This window comes from Notolepis coatsorum, assembly GCF_963971535.1.
Source record: "Notolepis coatsorum genome assembly, chromosome: 13".
NCBI classification, from domain to species: domain Eukaryota; kingdom Metazoa; phylum Chordata; class Actinopteri; order Aulopiformes; family Paralepididae; genus Notolepis; species Notolepis coatsorum.
Window position 1 is genome coordinate 82,476,363 of NC_140177.1, and position 14,637 is coordinate 82,490,999.

At 41.5% G+C, this 14,637-nt stretch overlaps 1 protein-coding gene across 1 annotated transcript in view; it reads right to left on the minus strand.

Annotated features, from left to right (window-relative positions):
* Positions 1-14,637, minus strand: part of tnr (tenascin R (restrictin, janusin)) — a gene marked incomplete at both ends in the record, with an annotated part of 302,941 nt that overhangs the window by 12,857 nt on the left and 275,447 nt on the right. The window contains 3 exons of the mRNA XM_084327726.1: positions 10,838-10,934; positions 11,353-11,504; positions 13,849-13,981. Coding sequence (XP_084183852.1) covers positions 10,838-10,934; positions 11,353-11,504; positions 13,849-13,981 — 382 coding nt within the window. The remainder of the gene's footprint in view (positions 1-10,837; positions 10,935-11,352; positions 11,505-13,848; positions 13,982-14,637) is intronic.

Below are 14,637 nucleotides of genomic sequence, written 5' to 3' on the forward strand. Positions count from 1 at the left end.
TTTTTCTAATGAATATAATTATAGTGTTATAATGAGATTTCGCTCAATATGAGATGCGGTGCATAAAGGAGGCCCAAAGACGCTCCGTTGTCTTGTCTCTGAAATCAGCGCGGTTCTGAAAACAATTACTCAGTCATTTCAATGGGAGGGAGACGAGCTCTGAAGGCCTCTCATAATACACGAGGAAAAGACTAGTGTGAAGTCAAGTGGCAAGCGATGAGATGTCACACGTGAGACAAGACTTGGCAGCGTGGGTTTCAATCAGTCTCCTACGCAGTCTGAGCGACTAACTAATGGATGACTTTTCTTTCTTTTTTTGTCTCGGGGACAGACGAGCCACGCTATTACCATCTTCAGGGAGCGCCGACATTAATGCTAACGCCAGTTGACGTGAATTATAACAACACTGGTACACCAGTGAAATGTATTGGGTTGGTATTATCATACAATTAAAATCCTCGAGAGCCGAGGGTTGATTTGCCTTATCTCACAAGTGATGGGCCCAGTTTGGAGGCTGTTCAAGTACCTGGCATTATAAATCAAGCATACCCCAAGTCTGGATCTAATTGGAAAGAGGAAATTAGAGTTGTGACAATTTGTGTGCGTGTGTGTGTGTGTGTGTGTGTGTGTGTGTGTGTGTGTGTGTGTGTGTGTGTGTGTGTGTGTGTGTGTGTGTGTGTGTGTGTGTGTGTGTTTGTCTGTGCGTGTGCATGTGTGTGTCTGTGTGTGTGTGTGTGCAAGTGTGTGTGTGTGTGTGTGTGTGTGTGTGTGTGTGTGTGTGTGTGTGTGTGTTTGTCTGTGCGTGTGCATGTGTGTGTCTGTGTGTGTGTGTTTGTCTGTGCGTGTGTGTGTGTGATTGTCTGTGTGTGTGTGTGTTGAAGGTATACCCACTCACTAACGTATAATTTAGACTTCTTTATTAATCAGACAACGTTTCGATCCATGTCAGATTAATAAAGAAGTCTAAAAGCAGTCATCACTGCTTGGCATATGTTTTTTTTTTTTTTAAACTTCATTTTTTTTAGCGTTTATCGCTTTTCTGGTCAAGCATGACCGACAGATGTAGGGTGAAACGGGAGAGAGAGCAGGGGAAGACATTCGGCAAATGACGGCGGGTCCGGGAATCGAACTCGGAGTCAACCAGATCCGTGACGCAGCACGGTATTCCGCGACGCAGCGCGGTACATGGTGTGCTACTGGAGCACCCCTTGGCATATGTTTTTAATTTAAATGTTATTTATGTAAAAAAAAAATTAAGTCTTATACGTATAACATATCTTTTTTTGTATTATTTTTTTATTATTTTTTAAACAAACACATAAACAAACATGATAACATAAAATTAGATATACAAGCATTAATTAACAGTGCACATCCAATGAAATCACCATTTAGATAAATGTCTTATACAAGATATACCCCTAATACCTGCTATCTAATACCCTACACACATATGCTCTCGCTCGCTCCCCCCCGATTATGGCCGATACCGATAACCGATATTAATATTGCTGTTCTGGCCGATACCGATATTTACCGATGTCGATATCTCTGTATAGAAAACACTTTTTTATGATAATCAAATAAAGAGCTATTTTCCAAAACGCATAATTTTTTTTTACTTTTGTAACTTATTTTCAGAAATAACTGATTTTTTAAAATTATTTAAGGCCAAAACATGTAAAAAATTGCTGGGTCACTTCTTTCCAGAATATCTTAACTGGTGGGCAGTCCCAGTACATGTGCATAAATGTCCCCTCGTCCCCATTTGTACATAAGGAGCATTTGGGGTCTTGTTTAAGACCCATTCTGTTCAGTCTTATAGGAGTCAAGTATGTCCTATGAATATACTGTAGTTAAGATTGATTTGTTGATGGTCCGGGTTCCTTGATGCAAGTCGAACATTTGCCCAGGCTTCTTGCCAATCAAAATCTATTTCCAGGTCTGGTATATCCCTCCTCCAGACTGAGTCTAGGTGGAGGATTTCATACGAGGACATTAGTAATTGATGATAAAAATCTGAAACAAAACCTCTCGATGTCTCTCTTTCATAGAAGAATTTGTGGTATCTGTGGTGTACAATTGGTATCTGTAACTGAGGGGTACAATTCCCTGACTGTATTGATAAGTATGGTATCATTAAACCACTACCGCTTTATGTACTTTAACTACTGGCCACACAGTACATGATATAGATATGATGAACACTTTCCCACCATGAAACCAAGTCCACACAAATGTATAAGTCGAATATTTAATATATAGCAAAGGGTATATACAACGTTCACTTAATGACATTTATGATTTGAATGCACTTGTAAGGCAAATTAGTATTCGTAGGCAAATCAACATTGAATGTCCAATCTCTGGTTACGCAGGAAGCAAGTATACAACCTGGTTCTTTAGGGAACTATAGCGATGGTACTTAATGATTATAGCTGGATATACTAAAGGGGGTCCCGCTGGTTGTAAGTCAGTAGGGGGGGGGGGGGGGGGGGGGGGGGGGGGGGTTAGGAGAGCCGCTGGCGATATCCCATCTGGCCAACGATTTCTTGGGAGAATTCAGAGTGCTGAACACGGTGCCCACAGAACCTTGGTCCACAGATGAATACCGTTGGGCCCTCTTGTAGACGGTAGCTGCCGGTCCACAACGAAGAGACGTGAGGCGACCTCACTCGGGTTAGAGCGCCGTCTCACCTGGACTCCTCTCGGGGGTAGTTCCAACACTTACCAGTGTTGGCTGTTATCCATGGCATAATCAAAGCACCCAAAGCAAGTAGATAATCCAAGCCGTGTAGGGCTCGCCATCGTCCGGGTAAGGTAATCCAATGTGCAGGTCCACTCGTCCTTGCCCAGAACTCCTCGGATGAAAGCACCACACGTGGTCTGCCCAGCCTGGTTAAGACTCTAGATAACGCGAGGAAAACGATGGGGATACTACTCACTTTATAACTCTAACCGAACGATGCACCATACATAATAGACTATTATTAACTTAATAGAAATACGTCCCACTCGACGGTATAGTGCCAAACTATGACAATTCAACTATTAATCCACACGATGTCTCAATGCCATTCTGAGGCCAAGTTGACCATACTGCACCACACGTGTATCGTGGGTGAGGCTTAACGTCTTGCCACTAGGTTGGAGGGTAAAGAACTAAGGGCTAAGGGACTAAAAGAAAGTTCTACTTTACTTGCGCCATATATATATGCGCTGTGAACAAATAGTACCATTCGTATTTCGCCAGACGTATTCCTACGCGGAACCGGGCTAGTAACGACATGTTCGTCGGCACGATTGAACTTGAACCAAGGGGCTTGGCTGCTGGCGCCAAGTTCTTGAACAATGAGAGAATGAAACTATTATGGGCTGTTAGTAGACTAAAGGGATATTCAGTGTATATGTACAAGGAATATACAAGGGATATCAAACGATATACAAATACTATTAAATATATATCCATAAATAAATATATATATTCGGTTTAATCTGATCCTTCACAACAGTATCCTTAATGGAACACCGTGAGCCTTCAAACATAACAATAACTGTGCATAAAAATAATATGTGGAACTGGTGAGATTAAATTTTTTGCGTATTTCCTCATAACTACAAAAAACCTGTTTGTTGAAAACATCTCCTAATGTGTGTATGCCCTGCTTTTCCCATCTAGGGAATCTTATAGGTCGTTTTCCAATCAGGAGTGCATTGTTATTGAATAAGGGAGTATGATTATGCCATTTATGTGGGTTAGAATATTTTTTTTGTGTTTCACGCCATATCCGGATCGCATGAGTACTAATGGGGCCAAATTTCAGTTTGCATTGCTTAATTGATAATTTGGTGTATACTATGTCCTGCAGTCTATGTGGTGCTACTATATTTACTTCTAAATTTCTCCAGGATACTGATGCTTGGGGATCAAACCAGGTTGTCAGTGGTCTTAAAGTGTACGCCTTAAAATAGTGAAAAAAATCTGGAAATGCCATACCTCCGTCGGCTTTGTTCCTCTGTGCGATGGATCTTTTTATACGTGGTGGTTTGTTATTCCAAATAAATTTGTATGCAGAAGAGTGTAATTTTTTGGAGGGGGTAATGGTAGCATTGAGCTGATGAAGTTGATTCTAGGTAAGACATCCATCTTAACTATTGAAACCCGTGCCTGTACTGAGTTTTTAAGTTTTGACCATCTGTCAAAGTCGTATTTTATTTTATTTTGGATTTCTATGTAATTGTGCTTCACCATTTGGCTTATGGTAGGGAATACTTCAACTCCTAAACATCTAAAGTGTTTAACCATTGGTATTTCTTCCGGAAGGCGTATATTTTTTGCAGGGGCGTTAAGTGGAAGGAAAGCCGACTTTGGCCAATTTATCTTAAATCCCGATAGGTCGCCAAAGTCATCAATCAACTTGAGAAGATGAGGCATTGCGGTGTTAGGGTTTTGCATGAACAGTATTACGTCGTCCGCATATAAACTAATTTTGTGTTGTGTGCCCTTGATTACGATTGGTTCTATGAATTGGGATTGTCTTATATATTGTGCTAAAGGTTCTAATGATAAATCGAATAGTCCGGGACTAAGAGGGCAACCCTGTCTAGAAGAGCGTGATACCGGAAAGATTTCGGAGGTGATTATACCTGTTGTAATCATGGCCGATGGGTCTTTGTATAATACTTTAATCATATCAATGAATCCTTTTCCTAACCCCATCCTTTCTAATACTGCCCATAGATACGACCATTCCAACCTATCAAAAGCTTTCATTGCATCCAGGGACAGCATCGCCTTAGGTGTGATGTCGTCCTTGCTGGCATCTAGTACGTGTAGTAATCGTCTTATGTTATCAGTGATCAAGCGCTTTCTTATGAAGCCAGTTTGATCTGGATGAACTAAAGACGTCATATGCTTTTGAAGTCTGATGGCTAATACCTTAGAGTACAGTTTGATATCGGTTCCGAGGAGGCTTAAGGGTCTATAACTACCGCACTTGGTGGGGTCTTTGTCTTTTTTAAGGAGGACTGTTATGAGTGCAATATTGTCGTTCTTATGGAAGTTCCCCTCCTTGACTGAGTATAAAATCATATTAAGTAATAGGGGTCCAATTATGTCCCAGCATGAGAGGTACATTTCTGGTGGGATACCGTCTCTTCCTGGAGCCCTACCACTTTGCATTTCGGATATGGCCTTCCTGAGTTCCTCTAGTGTGATAGGTGTTTCTAACTGTTTAGCGTCATCCTCTGAAAGTTTGGGGAGGTTAATTTGATTAAGATATGTGTCCATTTTGTTTTGATCGAAGGTCGTTTCTGATTTATACAAGTTGGAGTAGAACTCTTTGAATGTCGCGTTTATTTTTTTAGTGTCTGTTACAAGTCCTTGTTGTGCTTTAATGGTAGTTATATCTGCAAATGTTGCGTTAACTCTTAATCGCATAGCTAGTAGGTGACTTGGTTTGGAACCTTGAGAGTAATGCTGTTGTCTTGTGCTACGTATTTGTACTTCAGATTGTTGTTTATAAATGGCGTTAATCTCTTTTTTTAGTACATTAACTTGAGTTTCCAGTCGAACCGAGTCGTTGTATTGTAAAGAAGTAAATAACGTAGAGTAAAGCGTTTCCAGTTCCGCCAGTTTTGTGCATCGATTCTTGCGTATTTTGGAGGAAAAGCTATCAGTGAAATCCTTGATCATTCCCTTTACCGACATCCATAATATTCTAGGGTCCGGCACCGATTTCACATTCTCTAGTAGGAATACTGAAAGAGCTTCTTTGAGTTGTGTAATGAATTCCTTGTTATTCAGCAGTATCGTGTTAAATCGCCATCTTGGGGCTCGGGATGACAGTATACCAAATTATCCTTTTAGGAGTAAATAACAGTGATCTGATAATGCATTGGGTACCATCTCCACGTCATAGTTATCAAATAGTCTCAGGGTTGCAATAACATAATCTATTCTGGAAAGTGTTTTATGTCTTGCTGATCGACAAGAGTACTTCCGGGTCGTGGGGTTGAGTGATCGCCATAGATCATTTACACCTGTATTCTTCGACCAATCCTTTAACGCATTAGATGAATTTTTTTGTTTGTTGGAAAAGGTGGGATAAGATTTATCCAACCCAGGATCCCAGATGGCATTAAAATCCGCACCAATTATAAATGAGTATTCTGGAAGGTCTAACATTGTTCTGGTAAGTGTAGTGTAGAAATTAGCTTCGTATAGATTTGGGGCATATACCGCTACCAACGCTATTTTCCTATTCTTGTGTATAATCTTAGCTATGGTTATCCGACCATCTGCATCAGACCATACTCCCATCAATTCAATATTCAACTTCCGTTTCACGACTATAGCAACTCCACGGGTTCTCGTTCCAAAGGAAGAGTGACTAATGTTATGGTATGTGTTGTCCGCTAACGTAACTTTGTCTCCCACTAAAATGTGTGTTTTGCTTAAAAGAGCCACATCAACCTGTTTGTTTTTCATAAATGTGAGCACGCTTTTGCGTTTATGTTGATTATTTATTCCCCCAGTGTTCCAGATCATTATATTCAAACTAGCCATAATCTATACATATTGTTTTGTAGTTGTTGGTAATACTTCTGGAGTGCGATTTCACAATGGATTTACATCCCACTATTGAGGCCCTGTTGAGAGCCGAGCATAAAAACATACATATATACAAATAAACCCCTGATCCCCCCTCCCTTACAGAGCCGTACAAGGTACCTATTTGATACCTCCTTCGCATACAACTTCTTCCTTTCCTGCACCTCCGGTCAGCCCAGAATGAGCAATTTATCCTAAAATGTCCTATGTATACCATAGAATCTATACTTTTAATTCTAATTTAATAGAATGTCACCTGTGGCCAAGCCACTCTCCCGTTAATGTAATTAAACTAAATGAAAAATATACCTCAATTAGTATACTCATTTAAACCAATTTTTTTTCTTTTTTTTAAACCTTCTACTAACATGTATTGGTTAGAACATTTCACGTATAACATAACTTATATTTTCTTGTTCATCAAGTAGGGTTAACTCATTCCTAAGATTCTTACCCATAAGATCACACACATCCACAAAATTGGTGCAAGGTGCAGGATAGAAAAATTCATTAAATGAAAAGTGTCAGTACAGTCTCAGTACAGCTTGTCACAATGCTTGCTTTACCATTTATCCCATTTAAATAATCAATGTTTCCACCACACCAGTCTTTACCTGAGTTGTGACAACTTGGCCAAAACTTCAATTGAGCTCCTTGCAAGGGATGTGTAATTATATTTCTTCCGATATGGCTGCCTGTAACCATTGGTTACCAATTCCAAAAGAAAATTATTTCTGTGCAAGCATTATATTACTGTTCTAGTGTGACTTGTTCACAATTCTGGCATTCCTGAATGGTTTAATATCTGGGATTTGTTCTTAGCTAAGAGCAGGATTTAAGAATGCCGAATGGCAGTTGTAGATAGGCCAGATTGGAGTACGCCCTGTTCTTAAGGGCTGAAATTGTGAGAAATCATTGGTGATTGTGTTCACATTGCGTTTAAATAACTAACATATATCATATGGGCCTGCATAATATAGATCAAGTTCCCTGGAATGAATTTAACTCAACTGTACAATTTAATCTGCTCTCAGCACATCCCATTCCTATCATATAGGCTATATTTTTGCCATTTTGTATTAATAGCGCATATACCTCTATTGTTATTTTATTATTGTTGGTTTTATTTTTTACCTTGTGTGCACATTGTAAGAGCCAGTGGAGAAACATTACACTGCTCATCTTACTGGTACAATGTTCCATGTAACAAATACAACTTTGAACTTGCACGTGGACTTGAACATCAATCACCATGTACCATGCCATCCAATAATTAGTGATCAATCACAATATTTAAAAGGTCCAAGTCTGCATCTTAGGCCTACACACACAGGCTGCAACGATTAGTCGACATAATCGACGATGTCGATCGGTAAAAAATCGGCGACATGGAATTTTTGCGTCGATGCGTCGTATAAAAAAATCTGAGACGTAAATGTTCATTTGTAACTGCAATGCACTACAGGAAGTGCTTGGGGCAGTATCGTTTCCATTGTCTGACTGCATTCTGTAGTAACGGCCCGGGTAAGAAGAAGAAAGAATGCACCACGGAGCTTCGGAACATGGGTACGTTTTAGATAGTTAGCCATAGTATTGTATTTTTTACGATAGCTTACATGTTGGAAAACAGAACGTCTCATGGATATGGATAATGCTTGCTAAGCGAACTCTATTGCTGGGGCTTATAGAGGCTGCGGCATGTTGTATGTTGTATGTAACGTTAAACAGCGCCAAGCTTACAGCGTTGCTGCACACTATTTCAGTTATGCCGATGTTGTATGTAACTGAACGTTAGCTAAACAACAGCGCCAAGCTTACAGCGTTGCTGCTTTTATATACACATATACTCAATGTGGCAGTGTGTGTCACAATCTTACTTAGCTAGTCAGTCTGCAAAAACACGACACTCTGTGCTAACGTGAGCTGTCTGTAGCCTAGCCAGCCAAGTTCCAACTAGCTTTCCCATGGTTTAACGTTAATAGCATTATGCAGTACATCATCTAAAACAGGGGTGTCAAACTCATTTTCACAGAGGGCCACATCAGCATTATGGTTGCCCTCAAAGGGCCAAAGACCGTATAAATGTTAATGTAATGTAAAATAAATGTAGCTACACATTTACATATTGTTAAACATGTTGTTTCTGTATTTATTACTTATTCAAGTTATACATATTGCATATGCATTTGCATAAATGTAAAAATATATCTTAGCTTATGTTATTTTAACAAATAATTTTAGTTTATCAGAACCCCATATTACTCCATCAATCAATGATCAAACCATTCAAGTAAATAACAAAGAAGAATATCATCAAATACAAGCTATGACATTAAGTTTGTTCAAAACCTTTTTGTCACAGTCAAGAGGGGCAGAACTAACAACTGTGAGCTGCAAAGAACACGTGGGACAGATGTAGCAGATGTTACAAAAACAAATGGCTGCACACAACCTTGCAGAGGCCATACATCCAACTAATGGAAGATAGTTTAATTAACTTTAATTAACAGATTGCAGAATGGGTACAGTACAGTACAGCTCAATACACACAATTGTTAAGGGGATGCAGACCAGAGAAAGACTTTCGACTTGTTTACATCAGGGTCCCCCATTTTCAATTCGTAATGAAATTGCTATTATGTGTCTGCATGAACACACAACTGTAACTGTACTCAAAAATAACAAAATAAGGGTTGTCTCAGTTCACAACTATATTGGTCAAGTTTTGGGTGGGACTTGTTTGCGTCCCTACAGCTTCTTATTCAATTGAGCGAGATGCTCGGTTATGTCACACAGCCAGTTTGCATCTGACAGTTCAGACAATATTTCTTCAACCCTTTGTTACCTATTCCGCCTGGATCTTTTTTGTATTTTGGGCTGTAAAATTGTCAAAGAATGTCTGAGGAGTAAGTGCTTTTGGCTTTTTTCCTTTGTTACCTCAGATGTTCAACATACATGTATGTGTAAGAATGTGTAATAACTAAGGCTGTCAAAGTTAAAGCTTTATTAACGCATTAACCCACAATTATTTTAACACTGCTATTTTTTAACCCAATATTAATGTAATTTTTTTTTTTTTTTTTTTTTTTTTTAGCTCTTGGGGGGCCACATCAAATGACGTGGCGGGCCGCATTTGGCCCGCGGGCCGTGAGTTTGACACCTATGATCTAAAATAACGTTTCACACATACACACACACTCCTCTCACACACAGCAAACAAAAGACCTAGAAGTTTGTCTGATCTGTCATCCTCCACTCCTCTGGGGGCAGATGCTGCTACTTATGTTCTTTCTTTGTTTACGTTTAAACACTTGCACTTTAATTTGTATTATTTTATTTATTTATTTTGTTATGATTGATTGTTGTATTGTATTTATGTTATTCAAATACATTTTGATTTAAGCAAGTTGCTTAAGATCCTAATTCAAATGTTTCATGAGTCATTATTTTAATTTGCTATGGGATCATGTTATGTTAAGTTAACTGTTAAGGCAGAGGGACTGGACAACAGGGTGACATTCACAGGTGTACAGACTTGAGCATGTGAGGTAAAACATGCACTGGAGCCTGGAAAAGGAGCCACGCCCACAGGAAACAGAGATGGAGGGTGTGACAAAAATAATCGTTAGATTAATCGACTAATCGGAAAGATTATCAACAGATTAGTCGACTACCAAAATAATCGTTAGTTGCAGCCCTAATATGGCATATCTACTGCTGCAGGAAGATATCGCTGACCGTGCACTGAGGAGGGAGCGCCAGTACTGTGACCATGTGGACCTATTCGCAGAGAGCGATGAGTGGGCCGCTTTAGGCTACCAAGACCTGTCCTAATGGAGCTGTGTAATACCCTGGAGCCAGCACTGAGGAGCCGGACCAGATGCTCAAACCCTGTGCCACCACACGTCCAGGTAGACAGCCACAGCCTACAGTGAGTCGTGGATGGAATCATACAACTGGCCAAACAATACAATTCCCATATACTGAACAACAACAGATCCCAGTCAGATTCAGATTCAGAATTCAGAAGTCAAGAGAGGATTCCACGCCATTGCTGATGATCTGCCCAACACCATCAGCGTAATTGACTGCACGCACAACTGTGCATCAATGCAGCCTCCCCAGATGCGTTTCCATATCTCAACAAAAAGGAATACCACTCCATCAATCGTAATGGGAGACTTCTGACAAGTTGTGTAGACTCTACTCTACTGAGATTCTTACCCAGCCAGAATTCATCCTCCAGGTTTCCAAAGCCAACCCGGTAGTCACTCCACTTCCTGGAGAAATCGGTCAGACCGTTCTGACGACGCTGGAACACCTGGAATGATAAAATAATTATCTGTCTGTCTCCCCCTCCTCTCTCTACATACTTAAAGGAACATGCCAACATTATGGAAATGCGCTTACCGACTTCTCCAGAGTCAAGAAGATAGATACCAATTACCTCTCCTGTGTGTTCAGTAGAAAACTATCCGGCTGCTAGTTTAGCACAAATGAATGGAAGCAGATACAGACCACTAGCCTAGCTTAAAACTCTGGGAGATGTGTTTTTGGCCAACAGCTAGCTGGTCCGTATCCACCTCCTTTCATTTGTGCTAAGCTAGGCTAGCTTGCAGCTGGATAGTGTTCTAAGCACAGAAAGGAAATTGGTGTCTATATTCTTGTTTGACTCTGGAGAATTTCCCATAATGTTGGCATGTTTCTTTAAGATGCTACCCATTCATACCCATACTTACAATCCATCCTCCCTCATCAGTGGTCATGTCGCAGTAGACCTGTACCCCTTGGCTGGGATCTCTGTTTATGTAGATGGTATACACACCACTCAGGTTCTCTCCATTCAGCAGGTGATGGGCGCAGTTCTGAGGTGTCGCGAACAGACGGTTGCCTAGGAGAACGGACAGAAATGATGTAAAAGCTGATTCATTGTTACTGCAATACAAGCTTTGTAATGAGCGTGGACGTGCTGACTATAAGGCTTGCCACAAAACACGTTTAAAAAAAATGTTATCCTCTCTTTCTCCGATTTTTCTCTTTTTTCTCCCCGTCCCAATTTAGTCGTTGTGCCAATTCCCCCCCTCCCCTACCTGGTTGTTGTGCACATGTTCTCCTACTGGTCGGTACAAGGGAACCCTGAAGTCATCCGCACGCTTCCTCCGACACGCGCAGCGACAGCCAGTGACTCTTTTTTCACCTGGCAGCGAGGACTCTCATTGGTGAAGTGTAACGCGTGGGAGGTCACACTGCCTTCATCAAGTCCACAATGCCAGATTCCCACCCATGACTTGCCCTCCCCCTAACCCAGCCAAACGGGTTAGTATAGCGATCAGCCCAAGCCCCAAGCAATGCTGACTCCGGGAGTCGAGACCGCAGCCTCTTGCATTGGTGACGAGCACAATCTCCGCTACGCGACCACCCAGGCTTGTCACACTTTGATGACTTGCGCCTTGTCCCCCACGGCTCAGTCCTTGGACCCCTCCTTTTCTCTCTCTACACCAAATCTCTGGGTGACATTATCACTTCTCATGCCTTCTCATACCACTGCTATGCCGATGACACTCAACTCAACATCTCCTTTCCTCCCTCAGATATGCAAGTCTCTCGACGGATCTTGGCCTGCCCGTCTGACATTACTGCCTGGATGACGACCAATCACCTCAAACTGAACTGAAAAGAGCAAAATGGAGCTACTTCACTTGCGTGCTGAATCCTCCCCACTGACCAACCTTTCAATCACAGTGGAGACCATAGCCATGGCCCCATCCCCAACCACCAAGAACCTAAGTCGAGTCCTTGACGACTGGCTGAACTTCTCCGCTCACATCACCTGAACAACCAGAACCTGTAGATTCTTCCTGAGCAACATGAGAAGGACCTGCCCCTTTCTGACAAAATAAGCCACAAAAATACCTCCTGCAATCAACAGTTTGCTTCAACTATTGCAATGCTCTGCTACGGTAGCTGGTATCCCGGCTTGTGCCACTAGCTGCCTCCTACCTCCAGTCAATGGTCTCCAGCTACACACTCGTAAGACCCGTACGCTCTGCTTCAATGGTCTCCAGCTACACACTCGTAAGACCCGTACGCTCTGCTTCAATGGTCTCCAGCTACACACTCGTAAGACCCGTACGCTCTGCTTCTATGGTCTCCAACTACACACTCGTAAGACCCGTACGCTCTGCTTCTATGGTCTCCAACTACACACTCGTAAGACCCGTACGCTCTGCTTCTATGGTCTCCAACTACACACTCGTAAGACCCGTACGCTCTGCTTCTATGGTCTCCAACTACACACTCGTAAGACCCGTACGCTCTGCTTCTATGGTCTCCAACTACACACTCGTAAGACCCGTACGCTCTGCTTCTATGCGGGCTCCTGGGGGGTCATCAAAGCAAAGCAGGCTATTCTCATTCTTCTCTTCGCGATGGTGGAACAAACTTTCCACCATAGTCAGGACAGCTGAAACGCGGCCAATTTTCCACCGTTGACTAAAAACACACCTCTTCAATTAATACCTAAAATAATAATTAAAAGAAAATATATATAAAACCTTCTTACTGTGTTTTACTATTATGTGCTACTATGTCTATACTACTATCTACTAAGTACTATGCTACTATGCCTATACTACTACCTACTATGCAAACAATTATGTCTATACTACTATGCACTCAGAGTAGCACTTAAGTTCGACAGTGTTTGATGAACAATACTACTTACCTTTAGCTGCCAGAGGTGTACCCCTCCGGCTGACTTGATGTACACAATTTGTAAGTCGCTTTGGATAAAAGTGTCAGCTAAATGACTACATGTAAATGTAAATGGACAAACTGGACAAAGCCCTTGGCTGCACAAATTGGTGTTCATCATCTTTATATTTTAATTATGATAGCCTCGAGCATGTTCATTCGTTGTTAGTGGTGTGGGGATTGCAGTCCTATCAAAGAGAAGGGTCAAACAGCTTGCCAAGATTTTGTTCTATCTCCACTGTAAAAAGACAGACATCGTGGCTGAGAAGATGCTTCTTGTAGTCATAGATGTCCTTGGAACAAGTGGAACGTATACAATATTTTAATCCTATGTGTGTGTGTGTGTGTGTGTGTGTGTGTGTGTGTGTGTGTGTGTGTGTGTGTGTGTGTGTGTGTGTGTGTGTGTGTGTGCGTGTGTGTGTGTGTGTGTGTGTGTGTGTGTGTGTGTGTGTGTGTGTGTGTGTAGGTGTGTGTGTGTGTACCTGTCATGAATGTGGTGGATACAATGGTGCTGGTATCCAGGCCTCTGGCAGCCTGCAGTCTGACTGTGTACTCTGTGGTCTCAGCCAGACCCTCCAGACGGATCCATGTGTCCTCTGCGTCCAGGATCAACTCCTACAACACACACACACACACACACACACACACACACACACACACACACACACACACACACACACACACACACACACACACACACACACACACACACACACACACACACACACACACACACACACACACACACACACACACACACACACACACACACACACACACACACACATACAATGGAGTTAGAAGGGAAAGTTGCTTGGAAAACCAGCTTACAAAAATCACCATTCAGCACACGCTACATTACAAAAACATGAACCTTGTAAGTCTTGTAATCCCTCAGGCAGAGAAAGTACAATCCTGTTGTACATTGTAAAAATAAATCACTGCTAATGGAAATCATGCCTGTTGTTTTTACCAATGAAACTAATAACCCCCTTTCCTAAGTAAATCCTGTCAGTTGAAGACAATCTTGCATATCCAATATATCTCTTGTAGGTGCATCAGGGAGAGGAGCTTAATATCTTCCTGAATAAATTCCTGTATACTGCTCTTGCACTTAGAAAAGTGTACTCAGTAGAGTGCATATTTCCACCAGGTGGCAGCCACCCATTTCCTTTCTAGAAACCTACACAGGCTTAAGTGTAGGGGGTGGGGCAAACATAGAACATTGAAAGTTAAATTCCCTGAAGTATTTCTATTATACAATTACACTA